The sequence below is a fragment of the Tachysurus vachellii genome, chromosome 9, assembly GCF_030014155.1.
Source record: "Tachysurus vachellii isolate PV-2020 chromosome 9, HZAU_Pvac_v1, whole genome shotgun sequence".
NCBI lineage: Eukaryota > Metazoa > Chordata > Actinopteri > Siluriformes > Bagridae > Tachysurus > Tachysurus vachellii.
Window position 1 is genome coordinate 14585734 of NC_083468.1, and position 20168 is coordinate 14605901.

General features: G+C 36.9%; 3 protein-coding genes and 1 pseudogene across 8 annotated transcripts in view; 2 read left to right on the forward strand and 2 right to left on the reverse strand.

Moving 5' to 3' along the window:
- Positions 1 to 652: 652 nt before the first annotated feature.
- Positions 653 to 5584, reverse strand: nudt21 (nudix hydrolase 21). The gene is made up of 7 exons (XM_060877837.1): positions 5310 to 5584; positions 4893 to 5093; positions 3724 to 3787; positions 3320 to 3409; positions 3103 to 3178; positions 2900 to 3014; positions 653 to 1332 (listed from the first exon to the last, which is right to left on the reverse strand). The coding sequence occupies exons 1-7, from the start codon at positions 5426 to 5428 to the stop codon at positions 1311 to 1313; spliced, it is 687 nt and encodes a 228-aa protein (XP_060733820.1). The 5' UTR covers positions 5429 to 5584; the 3' UTR covers positions 653 to 1310.
- Positions 5585 to 9606: 4022 nt separating this feature from the next.
- On the forward strand, positions 9607 to 11492 carry LOC132851629 (leukotriene B4 receptor 1-like). Its single transcript, XM_060878598.1, has one exon. It carries the CDS (start codon positions 9708 to 9710, stop codon positions 10680 to 10682), a length of 975 nt encoding a protein of 324 aa, XP_060734581.1. The 5' UTR covers positions 9607 to 9707; the 3' UTR covers positions 10683 to 11492.
- Positions 11493 to 16863: 5371 nt separating this feature from the next.
- LOC132851841 (U1 spliceosomal RNA) lies at positions 16864 to 17013 on the forward strand (annotated as a pseudogene).
- Positions 17014 to 17295: 282 nt separating this feature from the next.
- bcar1 (BCAR1 scaffold protein, Cas family member) overlaps positions 17296 to 20168 on the reverse strand; it is a 66610-nt gene continuing 63737 nt past the window's right edge. For all 6 annotated transcript variants that reach the window (XM_060877841.1, XM_060877839.1, XM_060877843.1 and 3 more), the window contains one exon: positions 17296 to 19378. In XM_060877841.1, coding sequence (XP_060733824.1) covers positions 18866 to 19378 — 513 coding nt within the window. In that variant the 3' untranslated portion in view covers positions 17296 to 18865. The remainder of the gene's footprint in view (positions 19379 to 20168) is intronic.

A 20168-nucleotide genomic window follows, 5' to 3' on the forward strand; every position in this document is an offset into this window, starting at 1 on the left:
TCATTATTTAAACAGTCTACATCTCTGGCTAGCTGTTTCCAGATCTAACAAACTTTACTTGACCCCTGTCATCTAAGTCATATGTTTTTTCTGTGCCCAAAATTACACGCATTCTGGACAGGTTTTTTCGCATTATGTCCTCCATATTTGAAGTGCAATTGACGCCATGCCCTCTGATCGCTATATTTGGTATTACCAATGAGTCAGTATCACTGAGTTCTGTACACAAAGATGTTTTAGCCTTCTCATCTTTGTTGGCCAGACGTTGTATACTTCTGCACTGGAAGGCAATAAGATGTCCCTCCATCTCTCAGTGGTTTAAGGATCTGATGTTCTTTCTTAAGTTGGAGAAAATAAAATATACACTGAGGGGTTCTACTGATACCTTTTTTTGCAAGTGGCAACCTGTTATTTCTTACTTTAGGAGACTACAGGTGTTACCTGATTAGAGTTCTAATTCGGTCAATAATTGGACTGTATGCATAACCTTTTTTTCCGTTTCTTCAGTTGTTTTAACAGGGGGATGTGGGGTGTTTGTGCGTGCGCGCGTGAGTGTGTGTGTGTGTGTGTCTTTGTCTGGGGGTTTGTTTTTGTTTTGGGTGGCGGGGTGGGAGTGTCTGCTCTTTGTTGTTTGAAAAAGGAAAATGGAGAATTTCTGTATACATTCTTGTATTTGTGATTGTTGATTTTTCAATAAAAAAATAAAATAAAATAAAAAAAAAAAAAACTTTACTTGAGCTTACAGAATAATGGCATGACCCTTAACATGCCACTGTGGATTCTCCCGAGGAGGAAAGGACAAGGCCATGTGGACAAAAGCACATTAAAAAGAGGGTAAATGTAATGATTCATACTTTCAAAAGATGTATACACATGCACAAGGAAGAGAATCACCAATACATGAAGACAACACAATCCTTAATTTTTCATTCACAGGTCAAATAATCAAATTACTCAATCTTACGATGGCAGTTTATTATAAAAAAAAAAAACAAAGTGAAAGTTAAAAAAAATCCTGAATCACATTTTATTTAGTAAAGGCATTGCATGTACTGTACTTAACATAAAACAGAGGCATTTAGGTAAATGAATAAGTAATTTAATACTAAACTCTAAAATTGCAATGCAGCAACCCGAAAATAGACAAAAAAAAACACAGGACAAGTACATGAAATTTCAAAACAGCATTGGACAATAGCCAATTCTCCTCTGGTTCCAGGTCAGAGAAAGTAGCTCTCATCCCCAGTCCGTTTATTTTCTCTCATGTTGTGACTGCACTCACAGAGACAGCCTTGCGAGCTGTGCGCCCATCAGTTGTAGATAAAGTTAAACCTGTTTAGGAGGAAGGAGGAACAGTTGTAGATATTAACCATGTCTTGTCTGATTTGACTGCATGCTTTTCATTTTCATAGAGACTCCAGCAGCTTTTCTACCCAGCAGTGTGCTATAACATGGTTCTGAGGGAGATTACAGAACTGTCTCCCAACAAGTGTGTAAATAAACATTTCTGGAGTTTGGGGTGATGACTACTGATGGTGCTGAGGTTAACTAATGACATACTTATTGAGTAACTATGTACTTTATTACATAAATTTAATTGGCTAACTGATTTCCTTTGGCTTATTACACACTAAAAGGCAAGTAATGTTATTTCTTGCCTACCTCATAGGGCTCCTTTTGACATGGGAGTTTAGAGTATTGATGGTGAGTGACCCAAATCAACACATGGCAATACTTTATAAGAGAATTAGGATGCTAAATGTAAAGTTCTTATTAATGTATGATGAGCTTTTTGTTCTTCAAGAAACTGTTTGGAAATTTGAGGAACCTGCTTGTTTCATCACAATTCTGAGTGTACAATGAGATTATTCAGTTCAGATCAGGTTTATTTGAATAGAGCTTTTAACAATGAACATTGACTCTAAGCAGCTTATCAGAAGTATAAAAATTTTGAATAAAATGACAAAGTTTATAATTAGATATAAATTTAGCCCTAATGAGCAAGCCAGAGGCAAAAGTGGCAAGGATTAACTCCCTGAGAGAATAAAATTAAGAAACCTTGAGAGGAACCAGACTCAAAAGGGAACCTGTCTTCATCTGGGTGGCATAATACATTATTTTCCCTTGAAATTACCAGATCTGTAAATTTTGTAAAGTTTGAAAATGGATAAATGAAATGCTGGGTTAATATTTTTGAAGATATTAAATAGGCCAACAACAAAGTGTCAAATTAAAACATGTTAAAAACAAAGAAAACATTTCTTACTTTTTACCGATAATTTCAATGGTAATGACTACACATTGCTCTTCTTCTGGGTAAACAGGTCTGAATTATTCTGTTCTACCTGTTTCTCCACAGTGAAGAAGCAAAAAACCCAACTGTGCCATTAGACACTTCAGAGATCCACATTCTTGTTGAACATGGAGAGCAAATTAAATGTTGTTTTAGAGAAAACTGGTTTAAGTACAACATTAGCATCAGCTTACATTAAAAAAGAGACAATAATATATTTTTCTGTGGCTGAATCTCAGATGGTGTATCAGGTGTCTGGTGAGTTTACTATAATCATTATTATGCTGTATATATGAAGTGAGCATATCTAATAAATATGAGTGGAGCTCAAAACTAAATTCTCATTTATCAGCTATAAAATGTTGTTACACAAAGTAAACACGCTAGGTGCAGTTCTTAGTAACTACAGAGTAAAAAAAAAAATCATCCAATAATACATGATTGTTGTATGTTATTATGAATGATTAATTAGAACAGATTATTTTCCAGTTATTTCTATTTGAGATCCACTTAATAAAATGATAACAAACAGTAAAACTCTTATTGACAGTGACATCCACAGTCTACAACTACAACACGGTAATTTGAACCTTTATGGGTTCTCACCTGCTGAGTAACTGAGGGAGGCTGGATATAATGGGCCCGTATCCAGGAGCATTGTCATAAAGCTCGAACAAGGGGGCTGCCACCAACTTGTAGTTTTTTGGTACGGCAAACAATGCTGGAATACAACTGAAGCTTAAGCACAACAGTCATGACTACATGTGCATGAAAGTATAGAGAACTATAACGTTGTTGTTAGGTCTTACCTTTCTCTTGTAACTGCACTAAGAATAGCTTCTTATGTTCTTTGGGCTTAGTGATGTGTGCTGGAATGTAGGGGTACTGAAGACATCCAGTATAGATGTTAAAAAAAAAAAATTAGTGTCTTAATTTGAGTGTTTATTTTTCATCAAACAAATAATATACATTTTCTATGTATTCCAGTATGGTACATACAGAGGACATGACAAACAGATCACTAACCTGTGGTGGTTCAAAATTCGGCCTCCACCAGTTTCCAATGCAGTCATCAATCACCCAGTCCTGCTTCACACCGTCCTGACGCCCCAAGATCTAGCCAAAGAACAAGTCCTCTTCAGTGGAGCTTTAAAGCTAAATGGAACATTTCCTATGCAATGTTGTTGCACCAATTGTTCCTTGTTTTGCTATGCTGGGATGAATACAGGCGAACACCACATCTCTCTAAAGTTGTCACACGCTGCTGACTATTTGTGAGTTTGATGTCATACTTGTGATGTCTCTTTAAAATGCATCAATAAAAAAACAAAATTCCCATTTACATTTCCATCTTTCTTATATAAAAGGATCATATATATAAAGACAATTAAAAGATCAGGTTGAAATGAAGAGAAAACAAAAAACAATACCTCTGTCATCAACCGCTTTAAGCCCTCTACCTCATCCTCTCCTGGGTTTAATTCTCCACCAGGCCTGAAAGCACATCGTTTCACAAGTATATTAAGTTATAAATGTAGAGATATGTGGAATATATACCTTGGCTTTCAGTGTAATAAGATGCTAGAAATTGATTGACACACATGCAAAAGAGAAATATATATCAGGTCAGTTAAACTTGCAGCGTTCAGAACCGTAGAAATACGATTATGTCCAAATTAGACAATGTGAATGGTTTTTGCAGACGGCCACCGATATCTATGGTGTCTGTATGGCTTGTGAATGTGATATTTAGCTAGAAGTTCAAGTCACACCACCGTATGTCGTTTTTCAACTCCTTATCTATTCCATGACCCTGACTATGATTAAGCCCTTACATGAATGAACGAATGAATCTTGTGCCATGAAAGCTAACCATCATTATACTAAATGAAAGAAACCATATAGTGCAATCCAAACAGTACATTGTACTTCCAAACATTTTAGAAACAAATCTCTTAAGTTCTTACACTATATGACTATAATTATGTGGAGACATTTTAGACAATGATGTGCATCCAACTTTGTGTCAAGTCAAGTAGCTTTTATTGTCATTTCAACCATATATAGCTGTTGCAGTTCACAGTGAAATGAGATGTTTCCCCAGGATCAGGGTGCTACATAAAACAAAGACAGGGCTAAGGACTTAGTAAGTAGTCCTAGCCACATAAAGTGAAACTGTGCAACCTGGTGCAAACAGTGCAGGACAAGACAGAGCAGGACAAAAGACAGTGCAGACGAAAAGTTACAAGACAATACAGAAAGTACAAAAAAGACAATACACAAAAGACAATAAACAGAAACAGCGCCGACCAGTGTAAATACTGTATGTAAATACTATATGTTCAGAAAATATTGCGTGCAGTAATACTAGAATGAACACAGTTTCTTAGCAGCAGGTCCCTGAGATAATGTATAGAATTGTGCAAAAACAGCAAACGACTGAAATATTGTACAGTATGTGCAAAACGACTGAAACCATTAGACAGTTTAAACAGTTTAAAAAAGTTCTACTGTGCTGTTCAGGTGTCCACACATGTTTACTCGACCATATTAAATGATATTTATAGGCCAGGTTTATTATTCCAGGTCCCAGACTTACAGTTTGAAGAATGTGGTTCCGAGCTGCAGCAGCAGGACATGAGGCAGTCTGTGTTCGTGTACAATCAGCACTCCCTCCACCGTGCGCCTCATCCCGATCTTTTCAAACTCCTCTCTCATGCGCTGAAACCTGGCGGCCACCGAACTGTCCTTTTCATACAGAGGCTCTTTCGTGCCAAACGTGTAATTGGTCAGAGGATATCTAGAGCAAAACACCGAAACGTTTCAAATCACCACAAACTATCGCCTAGATAGCCGTCATGCTAATAGCATAGCATAGCATCATTGCTGCCTTCACAATATTAGTTAAAAAGTCTATAAACATTTCTTCTCTACAGGAAGGCACACTTACACGTAATACACCTTATTTGGTTCGTTTGAATAAAAGTAGGATTTGTATTTCAGCACAATAACTCACAGGTTGATGGTCCTCTCCAGGGTTAGCGGTTTAGCCGGTGGGCTAATGTATTTGTTTCCGAATTGATTAACTCCGCGCGGCCAGCCGGTAGACGAGCGATTCGGAGGAACAACTGACATGCTTTTCGTAGATGATTAACGTATATGCACTTTAGAAAATCTACGTTGTTGTGCACTGAATGTTTTATTGCTATTAAAATGAACAAAGCTATTCGAGGCAAAATGAAAACACCGCTCTTTGCCGTAAAACTACTTCCGGCGTGTGTATGTATGTCAGTTCCTGTGTGTCAGATTGCGACACGGTGCAATGTTTTACGTTAACACAAAAACATAGATGAACAAATGCTAGTCAGAAAGACAAAAAAGTGTTGTTTTTCCCTAAGAGATAAAAGGCCTAATATTAATTAGAATATATGTGCATATCGATTATTAGATAATCTGTATATAAAGATGAAAAAGTCTAATACAACTTGTATTCTGCAAGGTAGTTGCCATATTAGCTAGTGAATTAGCATGGTAGCAAAAGAAGAGCCTCTTTGGGCCAGGAGTCAGACATGAAAATGGCGTCGCCATGTTCCAACAGGCGAACTTCTAGTGCGCCAACTAAGAATTTTCCAAAATGAACAATCCAAAACACAGAATTTAGATGTAAGAATGGCTGACATTTAAAAAATACTAGAACAAAGAATCACTTGTCACAATTGAAAACAGATTTTTAATACATACTGTTTATTTTATAAGGCAGGGTCATTCTAAAATGTCTTTGTGTCTGTCCACTACTACTGGGTTATTGCTTAGCAATTATCTTCGGTTGGGGTTTCAAGCCATCACTGTTGATGACTGACCCTGTGCTCTGACCCCAACTTCCTAACAAGCTGGGATATGTGAAGCAAAATATTTTAATATACTGTATTTGTGACAACAGCTTCATCTATTTAAATGATTTCTTATAAAATAAATGATCTTTGGACATGGTACCATAAACTATCTATTTCATATTTAGAAACTATGCACTCTGACCACAACTACCAAAGCTGGGATATGAGAAGAAATAATTTCTCTGTGCTGTAATGTATATTGATTTTAGTCAAGCATCTTTTATGGTTATTTCGATTATATATAGCTGACGCAGTACAACGTTCGTCCAGTACCATGGTGCTACAGAAAACAATATAAAATAACAGCAGTTGGTAGCCTCATTAAAGTGATTTTGCAAAAAAAACAACATATAAACAGTGTTTATATTAGCAGACATCCCAAGTGTCCCGGAAGTTCCGGGAGTCTTCCGCATATTGATAGTGGCTCCCCGATGCCCGCAAATTAGTTATAATCTCCCGGAATCAAAAGCGCTTGCGTGACAGAGACTGCGCTCAGTTTCATCTTGATGGTCCTTCTGTAGATCATGGTCAGGATGTGGGGGGAGATGGGCTTTCCTTAGAGTTTGTAAAAAGAGACACTGCAGAGCTTTCTTGGTGATGGAGCTGGTGTTGAAAGACCAGGTGAGGTTCTCCGCCAGGTGAACACCAAGGTGTTTGGTGCTCTTGGCTTTCTTTGCCAAGTCAACTACCATCACTTTCAACATTCAGAGACAGGTTGTTGGCTCTGCACCTGGTGCTGACTAATCGTTCCTGATGATGAGACCCACCGCAGTCGTGTCTTCAATGAACTTAATGATGGGTTTGAGCTCTGCATTGCTACACAGTTGTTAATCAGCAGTGGGCTGAGCACAGAGCCATGAGGGGCCTCAGTGCTTAGTGTGGTGATGCTGAAGATGCTGTTACCAATCCGGACTGACTGTTTTCGCAGTCAGGATGTCCAGGATCCAGTTCCAGAGGGAGGTGTTCAGGCCCAGCAGGCTCAGTTTCTCAGAGGGACATGTTCAGGCCCAGCAGGCTTAGCTTTATAATTAAACGCTGAAGGATGATTGTGCTGAAGTCTATGAACAGCATTCATAAGTGACCAAAAAATAACATTTGTGTCAAGAATGCAGAGAAACATAATCAGTGGTAGCAAATAGTCAGTACAGTCACAAAGGAAAGTTATGTTACTTCACTAAAACCGAGGAAATTGCTGAAAACAGCACAAGTGAAATATCCTCTATATGACGAAAACACTGCTGAACTCATGTCCTTACTGTTTCAGACAGGAAATGTATCACATTGAATCAGGAGAGTCTGGTGGTTTTTAAAAAAGGGTTATTAAAGTCAAACCTGTGTATGCACATGTACATTTACAGCATTTGACAGACGCCCTTACAAAAGTGCTTTTAAGTCTCTGTCATTGAATACATTAACTCTGATTCACTAGGTTACAGACTTAAGATAAGATGAGCCTAAATCACTGTTCAAAGCTTTTTTTTAAATAAACACATACAACAAATATGGAAGAAAGTGCTAGTTGAAGTGATTAATGAATAATTAGGTCTTCAACTGTCGTTGGCAAATAGCCAATAACCCCTAGGGGAAGTTCAATCCACCACCTTGGTGTCAGGTGTACAGTATGTTCTATTTTCATATGTTGGTTTGGCCAGCTGTTTAATACTCGGATTCTGAAATCAGGTCTCCAAAATTACCCAGCTAGCTAAATTATAATGAAGAAGGCAGTGATAGCTAGATATCGAAACCTCTAAATTAAAAAGATGTAAATTATTAAACATAATGTTATATGTTTCATTTATTTATAGTATTTACCAATTATAGAGATACAATAGTATAGTTTGCTGATTGACTACTGCATTTTGGACTGAGTCTCAGTCTGTGTGTTTGACTGGTGCATATAAGTTTAAGTTTGAGATGTCTGTCGTTTATCATTGTTTAATTTATTGACAGTTGGATGTGAGGTTTATTCCACTGGAGGTCTCCGTAATCATCAAACTCGATGTGAAATTCAACATGATGCATTAAAAGCCTGTTGTGCAAGGAAATTGTGTTAATCTTTTCTCCCATTAAAACAGAGTGTACATGAAGCCATAGGAGCTCATAAACACTGAGCTTTAATGCAGTTCAGATAAGCTTCACACAGACTGCATTGTCCAACAACACAGTATGAACAGTGTAATATTGCAGCAATCATTTGATATTTATTCATTTGTTTTTTCTAAAATATAGAGTTTTACCAAGTGTGATGAATAGTATAGATACAATAGTATTCTCTGAGTCCTACAGAAACAAATCTCAGTTACATTTTGATGATGCCAATAGAGATCTAAAGAGTTTACACTCCAATGCCTATAGTCAAAGCAATCAGACACAAACACAGACCGGTTTACCTTATTTTTTAAGTTAACAACATTAAACGTATTGGTCATTTTGTACAAAAGATTTTTTTTAGATTAGTCTCAAATGTTTTTTTATTCCAAGTGAGCATTTACTGTGATTGCTTTATAATTAGACACTATGTAATTGTAACTATTCATACATTCAGTGGTTTTGTTCTTTTGTTTTTCTTATTTTACTTAGAATAAGCCTGGTCTAAGCCTGGTCTATATTCACTGTACACTGTTCTTTATTTTACTGTTGTGTTCATAAAATTATTTATTTTTCTTTTAGCACACACAAGCGAAGATTTTTGCCAAGACTTCAGTCTCCATGTTATCCTGGGTAAAGGTTGTTTTATGGTAGTTTCGGTTTTTCTATGATTATAAACAAGTCAGACTTCTTATTTTTTTGTGCAACACACCAGAGGGATTGAACACTCCCATAGTTGGAGTTCCCCTAAGGTTTGCCACAGAAAATTATGAGAATAAGAGTTAACTGAGGGCAGGTTTAACATTTAAGTAGAATAAAATCTCTATGTCCAGAACACCAATTATGTATGATAGTGACATTTAAATAATTAGAGGACAATTCATTTTTAATTCAATTATAAACTTTTCACCAGCATTTGGTAATTCATTATAACCACTGAGCAAATCTGAAATAAGAGATATATAACAATAATAGATTAGAATAGTTGTGCAGTAATAGATAGATAGATAGATAGATAGATAGATAGACAGATAGATAGATAGATAGATAGATAGATAGATAGATAGATAGATAGATAGATAGATAGATAGATAGATAGATAGATAGTGGTGTGTTAGAAGTATATAGTAGTCTCCAAGTTTGTTTTTAATAATTGGACTAATAAATAATAACATGTATTGTTCATGTTTTTGAGCTTAAAATTGAACATGTATCATACTGTAAGTGAGTTAGATCACATTTATTTTAAGAGAGAGGTGTGTTCTAGTTCATCCTGCTTCCTGGTCTAACCTACTTTTCTAACATGTATAAGGAAGTGATGGTTTAAATCAGTTTTACACCAGCAGTGTAGCTGTACAAGGGGAGCAACTGTGCTTTGTAAACTTCATTGTGAAACAACAGATTTTTAATCTTGGCTGTGTATTTGCTTGACCATGGAGCATCTCAATTTTACCATCAATAAGACATCTGATTTTGTCAACAACAGTACTGTGGGCAGCAAGCAGGTAGGCGCTGCGGTATTTCTAAGTTTGTGCTGCATGGTCGGATTGCCCACCAACATTGCAGTTATCATCAACATTGCTCTCAAATGGAACAAACGCATGAGTTTCACTGTGAAGCTAATGCTAAACCTGGCTATATGTGATTCTTTGGTTCTTAGTTTAGCTCCATTTGGAGTTTCTGGTCTGCTGAATGGATGGACATTTGGCCTTTGGTCATGTAAAATTCTGACCTATTTAATCTACTGTGCTATGTATGGTAGTGTGTTGACTGTGACTATGATGGCTGCTCATCACTACCACACAATTATGTCAAAAATTCCTGATCTCGGCGCACTGGAAAGACTGAAGAAGGCTCGTAGAAACTTACTGTTAATTGGGCTCTGGATATTAGCCACAGTTTTTGCCTTGCCTATACTTATAACTCAAAGTGTTGAGTTCAAGAGGGGATCCTTAAGGTGCCAGAGGACCATAACATCACCCTCGGGAAAGATTACAGTTCTGGTACTCGAGGTCCTGTTTGGATATGTCCTCCCTTTCACCATTATAGCTGCATCTTACTGCTGGATCTGCAAGACACAGCTACAAGGAGGTAAACATGCTAAAGAACGTAAGAAGAGAATGAGAAGGCTTGTGATTAGTATTGTCGCAGCCTTCTTTCTTTTCTGGACACCTGTACATATCATCAACCTGGTTGACATTGCTACTACTGTGACCAAGACGTCGTCTCCAGCTGTCTACAATCAACTGAAACTGATTCGTAGAGCAACAGGAGATTTGAGCAAAACTGTCTCTATACTTAACTGTTGTGTGAACCCCTTTCTGTATGCATTTGCATCAGGGATCTTCAAGAAAAAGAGGCTCCACGAAGAAAAGAAAAACAACACAGAAATAACTGTAACAAATTGAGTACATGCAAATGTTTTTCACAATTAACTTGAATAACTGATGGAATATATTGTGCTGTTCATGTAACCAATAAGTGCTGTCACGTCTTGTTAGGATTTAATCCAGAGACTTTACAGTTACCTAATTTTTTTATCTTTAAATCTGTCATCCTGTTGTCTGTCATGATACTAAGACTGGATTTTCACCAAATGTAAAATTATTATCAGTGTAGAATTTCTTTATTCTTATTAAACTGTTGTATATTATTGCTTTGTGAAGCACTTTGAAACCTGGTTACTTTTATTTTTGTCTGATATATGTAGTGGATTGTGTTACTTTTAGAAGGAGACTCAATTTTGTTTTAAAGTTTAGGTTTTCTTATCATTTACATATTTATATGTATGTTTTATATGTTTTCATTCAGTCTGAAAGTGGATAGAAGTGTTTAGCTTGTTTTAGAACATTGGCTTTGTAGAAATAGAAACTTCACTATTCCTGAAATACCAAGAACAGATTTGTGTGGTTCTTTTTACATTATTCTGTCCCACCTGCCATTTGGTTATTCTATTTAGGAATTGATGAAATGAAGTCTTTTTTAATTGTGGTTAGGATTTTAGAATAGACAACAAATGGATCCTATTTTTTTTTAATACTGAATATAGCTCAACAAATGGTTTAACCCATCTGCACCATAAAACTCTTTTGTGAAGATTAACTTAACCAATTATTTTACAATATAGTATTAAAAAAGGAATGATACATGTAAATCAGTAACAGCAGTGTTGATGTGTGAGAACTAATATAATAATTAATAAACATTGTTATTGTCAATCTTCGTTATGTCCTTTTATGATATTTTTGATGCTCACCTTCTATGACCTGACTACATGTAGTCTTTTATATTAAAATAAAATATTTATATTTATATTGTCTTTTATATTAAAAATGAAAGAATTATTTTTAAATATTTTCTTTTTTTACTCCTTTTCAAGAATTGTTTATCCAGAATGCATCTCAACATCATATACATGAAATTAGAAAAAAAGCTGCCTGTCTGGAAAGATGACTAGCACACTAACTTGCAGTCAGCTAATCCTAACAACCTCAGTAGTAAGAGTTGTGGTTTAAACTACATTTACACCCTTATCCAGAGCAACGTACAAAAGTGTCTACTGCCAGTAGCAGCAAGAGTGAAGAACTGCCTAAGCATCTTGCTCTTTAATAACTGTGTGTAGTCTTTAAAATGACTACTAGGAGTTAAGCCGAGCTCTAAACTGTATGCTGGGGTAGTATTTCATAAAGCATAGTGAACTTAACTGTAGATACAATATTCAAAGAGACCATCTTTTCAAGTAGGCTGTACAATGCAACGCCCTCTAGCTACAGATATTCTTATTTGAAATAGCAGGGTGAAGGGTTCGTAGGTAAGAGAGATGAGGAAAGGCAGGAGTATAGGTCTGAGAATAGGGACTCTTAATGTTGGTACAATGACAGGGAAAGGTAGAGAGCTGGTGGACATGATGGGGAGAAGGAAGGTAGGTGTGTGCAGGAGACCAGGTGGAAGGGAAGCAAGGTACATAGTATTGGACGGGTATACAAGTTGTTTTATTATGGTGTGGATATGAAGAGAAATAGGGTAGGAGTGATCCTGAAGGAGTTTGTAAGGATTGTTTTAGAGGTGTAAAGAGTGTCAGACAGGGTAATCAGTTTGAAGTTAGAAACTGAAGGGGTGATGTTCCACAACTAGGCTGTGAGTTATAAGAAATGGAGAGATTCTGGGGTGAGTTAGATGAGGTGATAGAGAGTATTACCAGAGAGTAGTGATTGGAGCAGACTTCAACAAGCATGATGGCAAGGGAAACAGAGGTGATGAGGAGGTGATAGGCAGGTTTGGTGTTAAGGAAAGGTACTTAGAAGGACAGATGGTGGTGGACTTTGCTATGCGAATGGAAATGGCTGTAGTTAACACTTATTTCCAGAAAAGTGAGGAACATAGTGTTCCATATAAAAGTGGAGGTAGGAGTAAGCAGGTAGAATACATTCTCTGTAGACGAGACAATCTGAAAGAGATTAGAGATTGCAAGGTGGTGGTAGAAGAGAGTGTAGACAGACAGCATTGGATAATGTGTAAGATGTCTGTTATTTTCAGGAAGAAGAGGGGGAGAAAAGATAGAAAAGAAGACCAAGTGGTGGAAGTTAAAAAAGAAAGAATGTTTTGAGGAGTTTAGACAGAAGTGGAGATAGTCTTTGGGTGGTCAAGATGAGCTTCTAAATGACTAGGAAACTATAGTGGAGTTGATCAGGGAGACCTGTAGGAGGGTGCTGGGTGTGTCATTTGGAAGGAGAAAAGAAGATAAGGAAACATGGTGGCAGAACGAAGAAGTACAGGACAGCATTCAGAGGAAGAGGCTAGCTAAAAAGAAGTAGAACGTAAGTAAAAAGGACAGAAGAAAATAGAAAAGGATTACAAGGAATCGAGCACAGAGTGAAGAGGAAAGTGGCAAAGGCCAAACGATGAGTTACATGCCAGGTTAGACATGAGGGAATGCAAGAAGGACTTGTACATATTAGTGAGACAGAGAGAAAGAGCTGGGAAGGATTTACACCTGGATAAGGATGATTACAAATAGAGATGGAAAGGTACAAACAGGTGAGGAGAGCATGCAGAGAAGGTGGAAGGAATATTTTGAGCAGCTGGTGAATCAGGAAAATGAGAAGGAAAGACAGGAGGAAGAGGTGAATATTGTAGAGCAGGAAATAGCAAAGATTAGAAAGGATGAGGAGAGGAAGCCTCTGAGGCTGATGACATACCTGTGGAGGTGTGGAAGTGTCTAGAAGAGACAGCAGTGGAGTTTCTATCTAGATTGTTCAACAGGATTTTGAGAAGTGAGAAGATACCTGAGGAATGGAGGAGAAGTGTTCTAGTGCCGATCTTTAAGAACAAGTGTGAGTTGCAGAGTTGTAGCAAAGGCAGAGGTATAAACTTTAAGCTATGGGTAAGAGTAGTGGAATCTAGGCTAAGAAATGATGTGGATATTTGTGAGCAGCAGTATGGCTTCATGCCCAGAAAGAGTACGACTGATGCAATATTTTGCTCTGAGAATTTTAATGGAGAAGTACAGTGGTGGTCAGAAGGGGCCTCACAGCTTCTTTGTGGATTTAGAGAAAGCGTATGACAAGGTGCTGAGAGAGGAACTATTTACTGTATGAGAATGTCAGGAGTGAGAGAGAAGTACATCAGAGTAGTTCAGTATATGTATGAGAGGAGTATGACAGCAATGAGATGTGCTGTAGATCAATCAGAGGAGTTCAAGGTGGAGGGGCGGCTACATCAGGGATTGGCTTTGAGTCCCTTCTTGTTTGCGATGGTGATGGACAGATTGACAGATGAAGTCAGACAGGAATCTCCATGGACCATGATGTTAGTGGATGACATTGTGATCTGTAGTGAGAGTAGGGAGGTCTGCTTTGGAAAGAAGAGGAATCAAAGTCTATCATAGTAAGAGAGAATACATGTGTATGAACGAGAGGGAAGGAAGTAGGACAGTGAGGTTACAGGGGGCTGAGGTCAAGAAGGTGCAGGAGTTTAAGTATTTGTGGTCAAACATCCTGTGTGATGGGAGTGTGGAAAAGAGGTGAAGAGGCGAGTGCAGGCGGGTTGGAGTGGGTGGAGAAGAGTGTCAGGAGTGATGTGTGACAGAAGAGTGTCAGCAAGAATTAAAGGAAAGGGGTACAAGTAGTGAGAGCAGCTCTGCTGTATGGGTAGGAGACTGTGAGGAAAAGAGGCAGAGATGAGGATGTTGAGGTTCTCTTTAGGAGTGACGAGGATGGACAGGATTAGAAATGAGCAAATCTGAGAGACAGCTCAGGTTGGCTGTTTTGGAGACAAGGTCAGAGAGGTTAGATTGAGATGGTTTGGATATGTACAGAGGAGGCAGAGCAGTTATATTGGTAGAGGGATGTTAGAGATGGAGCTTCCAGGTAAGGGGTCAAGAGAAAGGCCAAAAAGGGGATATATAGATGTGTTAAATGTAGGTAAGGTAAATTAAGGTAATGAAGGTAATGAAGGTAAGTGGTAGCTTTTCAGCTATCTACAACTAATGGAAACTGATTCGTAGAGCAACAGGAGATTTGAGCAAAACTGTCTCTATACTTAACTGTTGTGTGAACCCCTTTCTGTATGCATTTGCATCAGGGATCTTCAAGAAAAAGAGGCTCCACAAAGAAAAGAAAAACAACACAGAAATTACTGTAACAAATTGAGTACATGCAAATGTTTTTCACAATTAACTTGAATAACTGTTGGAAGATATTATGCTGTTCATGTAACCAATAAGTGCTGTCACGTCTTGTTAGGATTTAATCCAGAGACTTTACAGTTACCTAATTTTTATCTTTAAATCTGTCATCCTGTTGTCTGTCATGATACTAAGACTGGATTTTCACCAAATGTAAAATTATTATCAGTGTAGAATTTCTTTATTCTTATTAAACTGTTGTATATTATTGCTTTGTGAAGCACTTTGAAACCTGGTTACTTTTATTTTTGTCTGATATATGTAGTGGATTGTGTTACTTTTAGAAGGAGACTCAATTTTGTGTTAAAGTTTAGGTTTGCATTCATATAACAGTGTTTATATATTTATATTTATATGTAGGTTTTCTTATCATTTACTTCAACATATTTCACTGTTGTGTTATTCTGTATTTTTTGCTTTGTGAAGTCATTTTCATTTCTTTAGAAATGTTTACTTCCTTAAAACAGATTGATTTTCATTCAGTCTGAAAGTGGATAGAAGTGTTTAGCTTGTTTTAGAACATTGGCTTTGTAGAAATAGAAACTTCACTATTCCTCAAAATAACCCAAACAGATTTGTGTGGTCCTTTTTACAGTATTCTGTCCCACCTGCCATTTGGTTATTATATTTAGTAAGTAATAAAGTTTCATTTCATGTTTTCATGTAAGAAATAACTTTAAGGACTTTTGACTATAGTACTGACTAAATGTTACGTGATGCTTGGAAGCTAACAAAAGTATTTGGATATGAATTTTGTGTAATAAAATTTCAGAATGGTTAAACATCTTTGTATGATTTCTGTACAAAGAGAAAAGTTGTGGAGGGTAGTAAAATATGAAATATGAAATGTTTTCTGGAATAACTCTAGCTGAAGAAGCTGCATTACTGCAAGGAGCAGTAACAATAATAGATGTTGTGCAGTACCAGACTGACAGACAGACAGACAGACAGACAGACATACAGACAGAGATATATATATATATATATATATATATATATATATATATATATATATATATATATATATATATATATAGATAGATAGATAGATAGATAGATAGATAGATAGATAGATAGATAGTGTTTAGCGCTTAGATAGCTTTTTACTATTTTGTTAAGAATTAAGATAACAAATGGATCCTATTCTTTTTTTAATACTGAAAATGACTTAAAAAATTGTTTAAACCATCTGCACCATAAAACTGTAAAAGAAGATTTTAACTTAACCAATTGTTTTACAATATATTATTTAAAAAAATGAACTATACATGTAAATCTTATGTACGTTGCTCTGGATAAGGGCGTCTGCCAAATGCTGTAAATGTAAATGTAAATGTAAGTCAGTCACAGCGGTCTTGTGCATTGATGTGTGGGAACTAATATAATAATTAATAAACATTGTTATTGTCAAACTTTGTTATGTCCTTTTATGATATTTTTGATGCTCACCTTCTATGGCCTGACTACATGACGTTTCCATCGTTTTCTAATTACATTGTGTTTTATATTAAAAATGAAAGAATCATTAAATTTGATTTGTTTTATATTGAAAAATAAATTAGTTTTACCCTGAATTGTTCAACCGAGATGCAGAAAGCCTAACAACCTCAGCAGTAAGAGTCGCGGTTTAATCTACTGCCAGTAGCAGCAAGAGTGAAGAACTGCCTAAGCATCTTGCTCTTTATTAACTGTGTTAATCTTTAATATGACTACTAGGAGTTAAGCTGAGCTCTAAACTGTATGATAGGTAGTAGTTCATAAAGCATAGTGAACTTAACTGTAGATACAATATTCAAAGAGACCATCTTAACAAGTAGGCTGTTCAATGCAACGCCCTCTAGCTACAGATATTCCTTTTAAGAGGTTTGTGGGCAATCCAGACTCTTGGATTTGTATAATAAACAAAACTTACCTGGCTGGGGTAATACAATGATCAAGGAGGTGGGTTGCCAAAAGCGAGGCTCAGCCATTGTATTCGGGTTGTGCTGACCTTTGCAAATAAATATCGACTGCATAATTTCTGATAGTGGTCTGAGTTGTTGATTGGATGATCGTGGGTCAAGCACCAGCACTTCCGAGCTGCCATTGTTGGGGTCTTGAGCAAGGCCCTTTACCCTCCCTGCTCTTGGGGCACTGTATCATGGCTGACCCTATGCTCTGACACCAACCACCAAAGTTGGAATATGTGAAGAAAGAATTTCACTGTGCTGTAATGTATTCTAAAGTAAGCAGCATGGTTACACTTTATATCTAGTAACTTTGAATCTATGACTATTTTGTTGATGTAACAATATTTCCATTTTTCATGTACAAGTTGAATTTGACAGACATAAGACTGGCTTGATCAATTTTTTTAATGAAAATATATTAAACATATATTTTCCAGTTATGCAATTTACAGTATGTTTATAACATCGCAAAGATATTCCAAATCCTTAAACACAGATTCGGGAATGAAATAACATTACAACAAATACCAAGTCAATATTTATTTTCACTGTGCTCCATTTTTTCAGACTGGATAAGGATTCTGACTATATGCACAACATGTAGTACTTAAAGGTAAAACACGTTCACCAACTTAATTCTGCTCGCATATTCTGATATTCAAAATATAACCAATAGGGTGTTAAAAAGCCAAGAAAATATTTGAGGCAGGTGGGATTCTTCTCAAAATTGCCCTCCAGTGACAAACATCTTGCAAAATGTGATTGAAAATACAACATAGCTGTTGCCACATTACAGTATAGTGAAAAAGCCTTACTCTTAGCTCATCTTTAGGGGCTCATTAAAATGTACTATTTTAATATACTAGGTGTGTTTATCTATAAGGTGGCTAAAAATATGTATGCAGCTATTAAAAGAAAAAGAGCCTACTCATAGGAACAGACCTGCCATCATGAATTATAGACATTAAAGGTCAGGAATGTGCCAAAAGGGAAAAATCTTTTTCAGTTATTAAACAGAACCCCTTGGCTAATATGACCCTGTCCAGCAGGGTGTAGAACTGCAATGGAGAACGCCTTTGGCATGCTGCTAGATACGAAGCCTTATCTAGAACATTGTAAAAAATCTGGAACAGTGCACAGCAAGTCACAAAAACCTGTTCAAAATACAGACTATGACCAGAGTGGGAGAAAGGAGAGCAAGCATACTGAAAAGAATAACAAGTATGTTGAGAATAAAACTACTTAACAGATAAAAAGATCTACTCTTTTCCCACATGAGTTGTAAGCACTGATTTCCAATTCTACCCTTGCTTGTGTATATATCTGAGTCTGTTCCATTATAATATTTTAGCAGATAAAGTGAATTGAATGACCGTTCACTCATTTAGGCAGTCCGCAGTCTGTGTGTACAGTCTGCTAGTCAGCTCACCATAATCCTTTGCTCCCACCCTGAATCAGCACTGTTGATTAAAAAAGACAAAGCGCTGCACATCTGCTGCCATCACTTCCCTCATGCTAACATACACATTTATTAAAAATCCTCATCACTGATGAAAAATGCCATTAAGTACTTCTACATACACATTTAAAATTCTAGACACCCTTAATATCTCATCAATAATAATAAGAAAGATAACAATTATTATAATCAGGACAATAATTACATTATAACAATAATAGTGAATAATAACTAAAAACTACTATCAGGTTTTTTCTCCACTGTCGTTCAGAAAAAAAGATACAGTTCATCCTTTCTTGTTGCCCCTTTACTGCCCCATCTTCTTACAGAAACTTATATTTACATAAATTAATTTACAACTCATAGCACTTTTCGCTGACAGTGTTTATAGTCTTTTTTTGGGGGAATACGAAGCACGAAGCATGGACATGGAACAAGTCGTAGTGGGACTCCATGCATGTGTGGTCTCAGTGTTTCTGTACACTCCCATGTTTGTTTTCACATGGAAAGCAGGTGATTGAGGGCCATGCGGAATTGCTGGGTACAGCCAGAAAGCTCACGAACCCTCTCGGTCATGTCCCGTGCTGCCCCTGGAGATGGGTACTGTAGGGCAGCAGTCTTGGTGCTAACTACAATGTCTTTCAGCTTTTCACAGAGTGCATTGCTGTGCTGTGCCACCCTACTCCGCACCTCGGGGGACTTGGCCTGACGTGAGACTGTATCTCCGATGAACACCAGCTTATGGGCACTGAGGATGACGAACTTGCTGTGGGCGACAAAGATCTTGGGTGGCTGATTGTTATTGATGGATGAGTAGAAAGCATCAATGGCATTGGTCAGCGTAGTGATGTTGGCCTCACACTGCTCGGAGTAGAACAGCAGCAGCTGCCGGTCACCTGCACACAGCTTGCTGCGTGACGGTGGTGGGTAGTGTGGGGGCGGGGTCCAGCCTGAAATGTCATTGTTGATTGGCCGGCTGACTTCCTGCTCCAGCCTCTCAAACTGCTTGAGCTACAAGGATGGATGCAAAGGAGAGAAAAAGGATTATTTCCACAATCATTCCTCTTTACAATATAATACCACTATCAAAACTCTGTTATACAAAACATCAGACAGGATGGCAACGTGCTCACATGCATATTGGTGCCATATAACAATGCCCGCATAAGTGGCAAACAATAATGAAGGGAAAATTTACAGTACGTTAACTCCATTTTCAGTCAGCCATGTAGAAATTATTTATGCAGGTCAACATTAAATCAAGTCCAATATCACAAATAAAATATTTTTCATTTTTTTAATTAAAAAAATATTTTTAAAATATTTTTAATATTTTTTTAATTCCATACTGTTTTTACTGTAGAAGAACTTTGTGTGAACGATCAGCAATAAATAATAATAATAATTATAAATAATAATGATGGGGAAATATATTTAACAGAACATCTGTATATTTCAGTGCATATGCATGGCTGTTTGACCATAAATGGAACTAATGTACTGTACATTTCCCCTTAATTAGTGTTTACCACCAAATGACTATACATCATATTTAACATGTGATATGTTACCGAGCCAGCATTTATATCCAGCCTTGAAACCAGAACCCAGTGAATCAGTACTAATTCCATCAGCACGGTGTTACTTGCAATGCACCTTTTTCATTATATGCTCTATAACTCTGATTATATGGCATGGTGTATTGATGCATTTAGATCAGCACTCTGAGGACACTCTCATATATCACCTTTCACTTCAGGTCATTATGTTCACATGCACTTTGCAAAGGCTTTATGGTTTA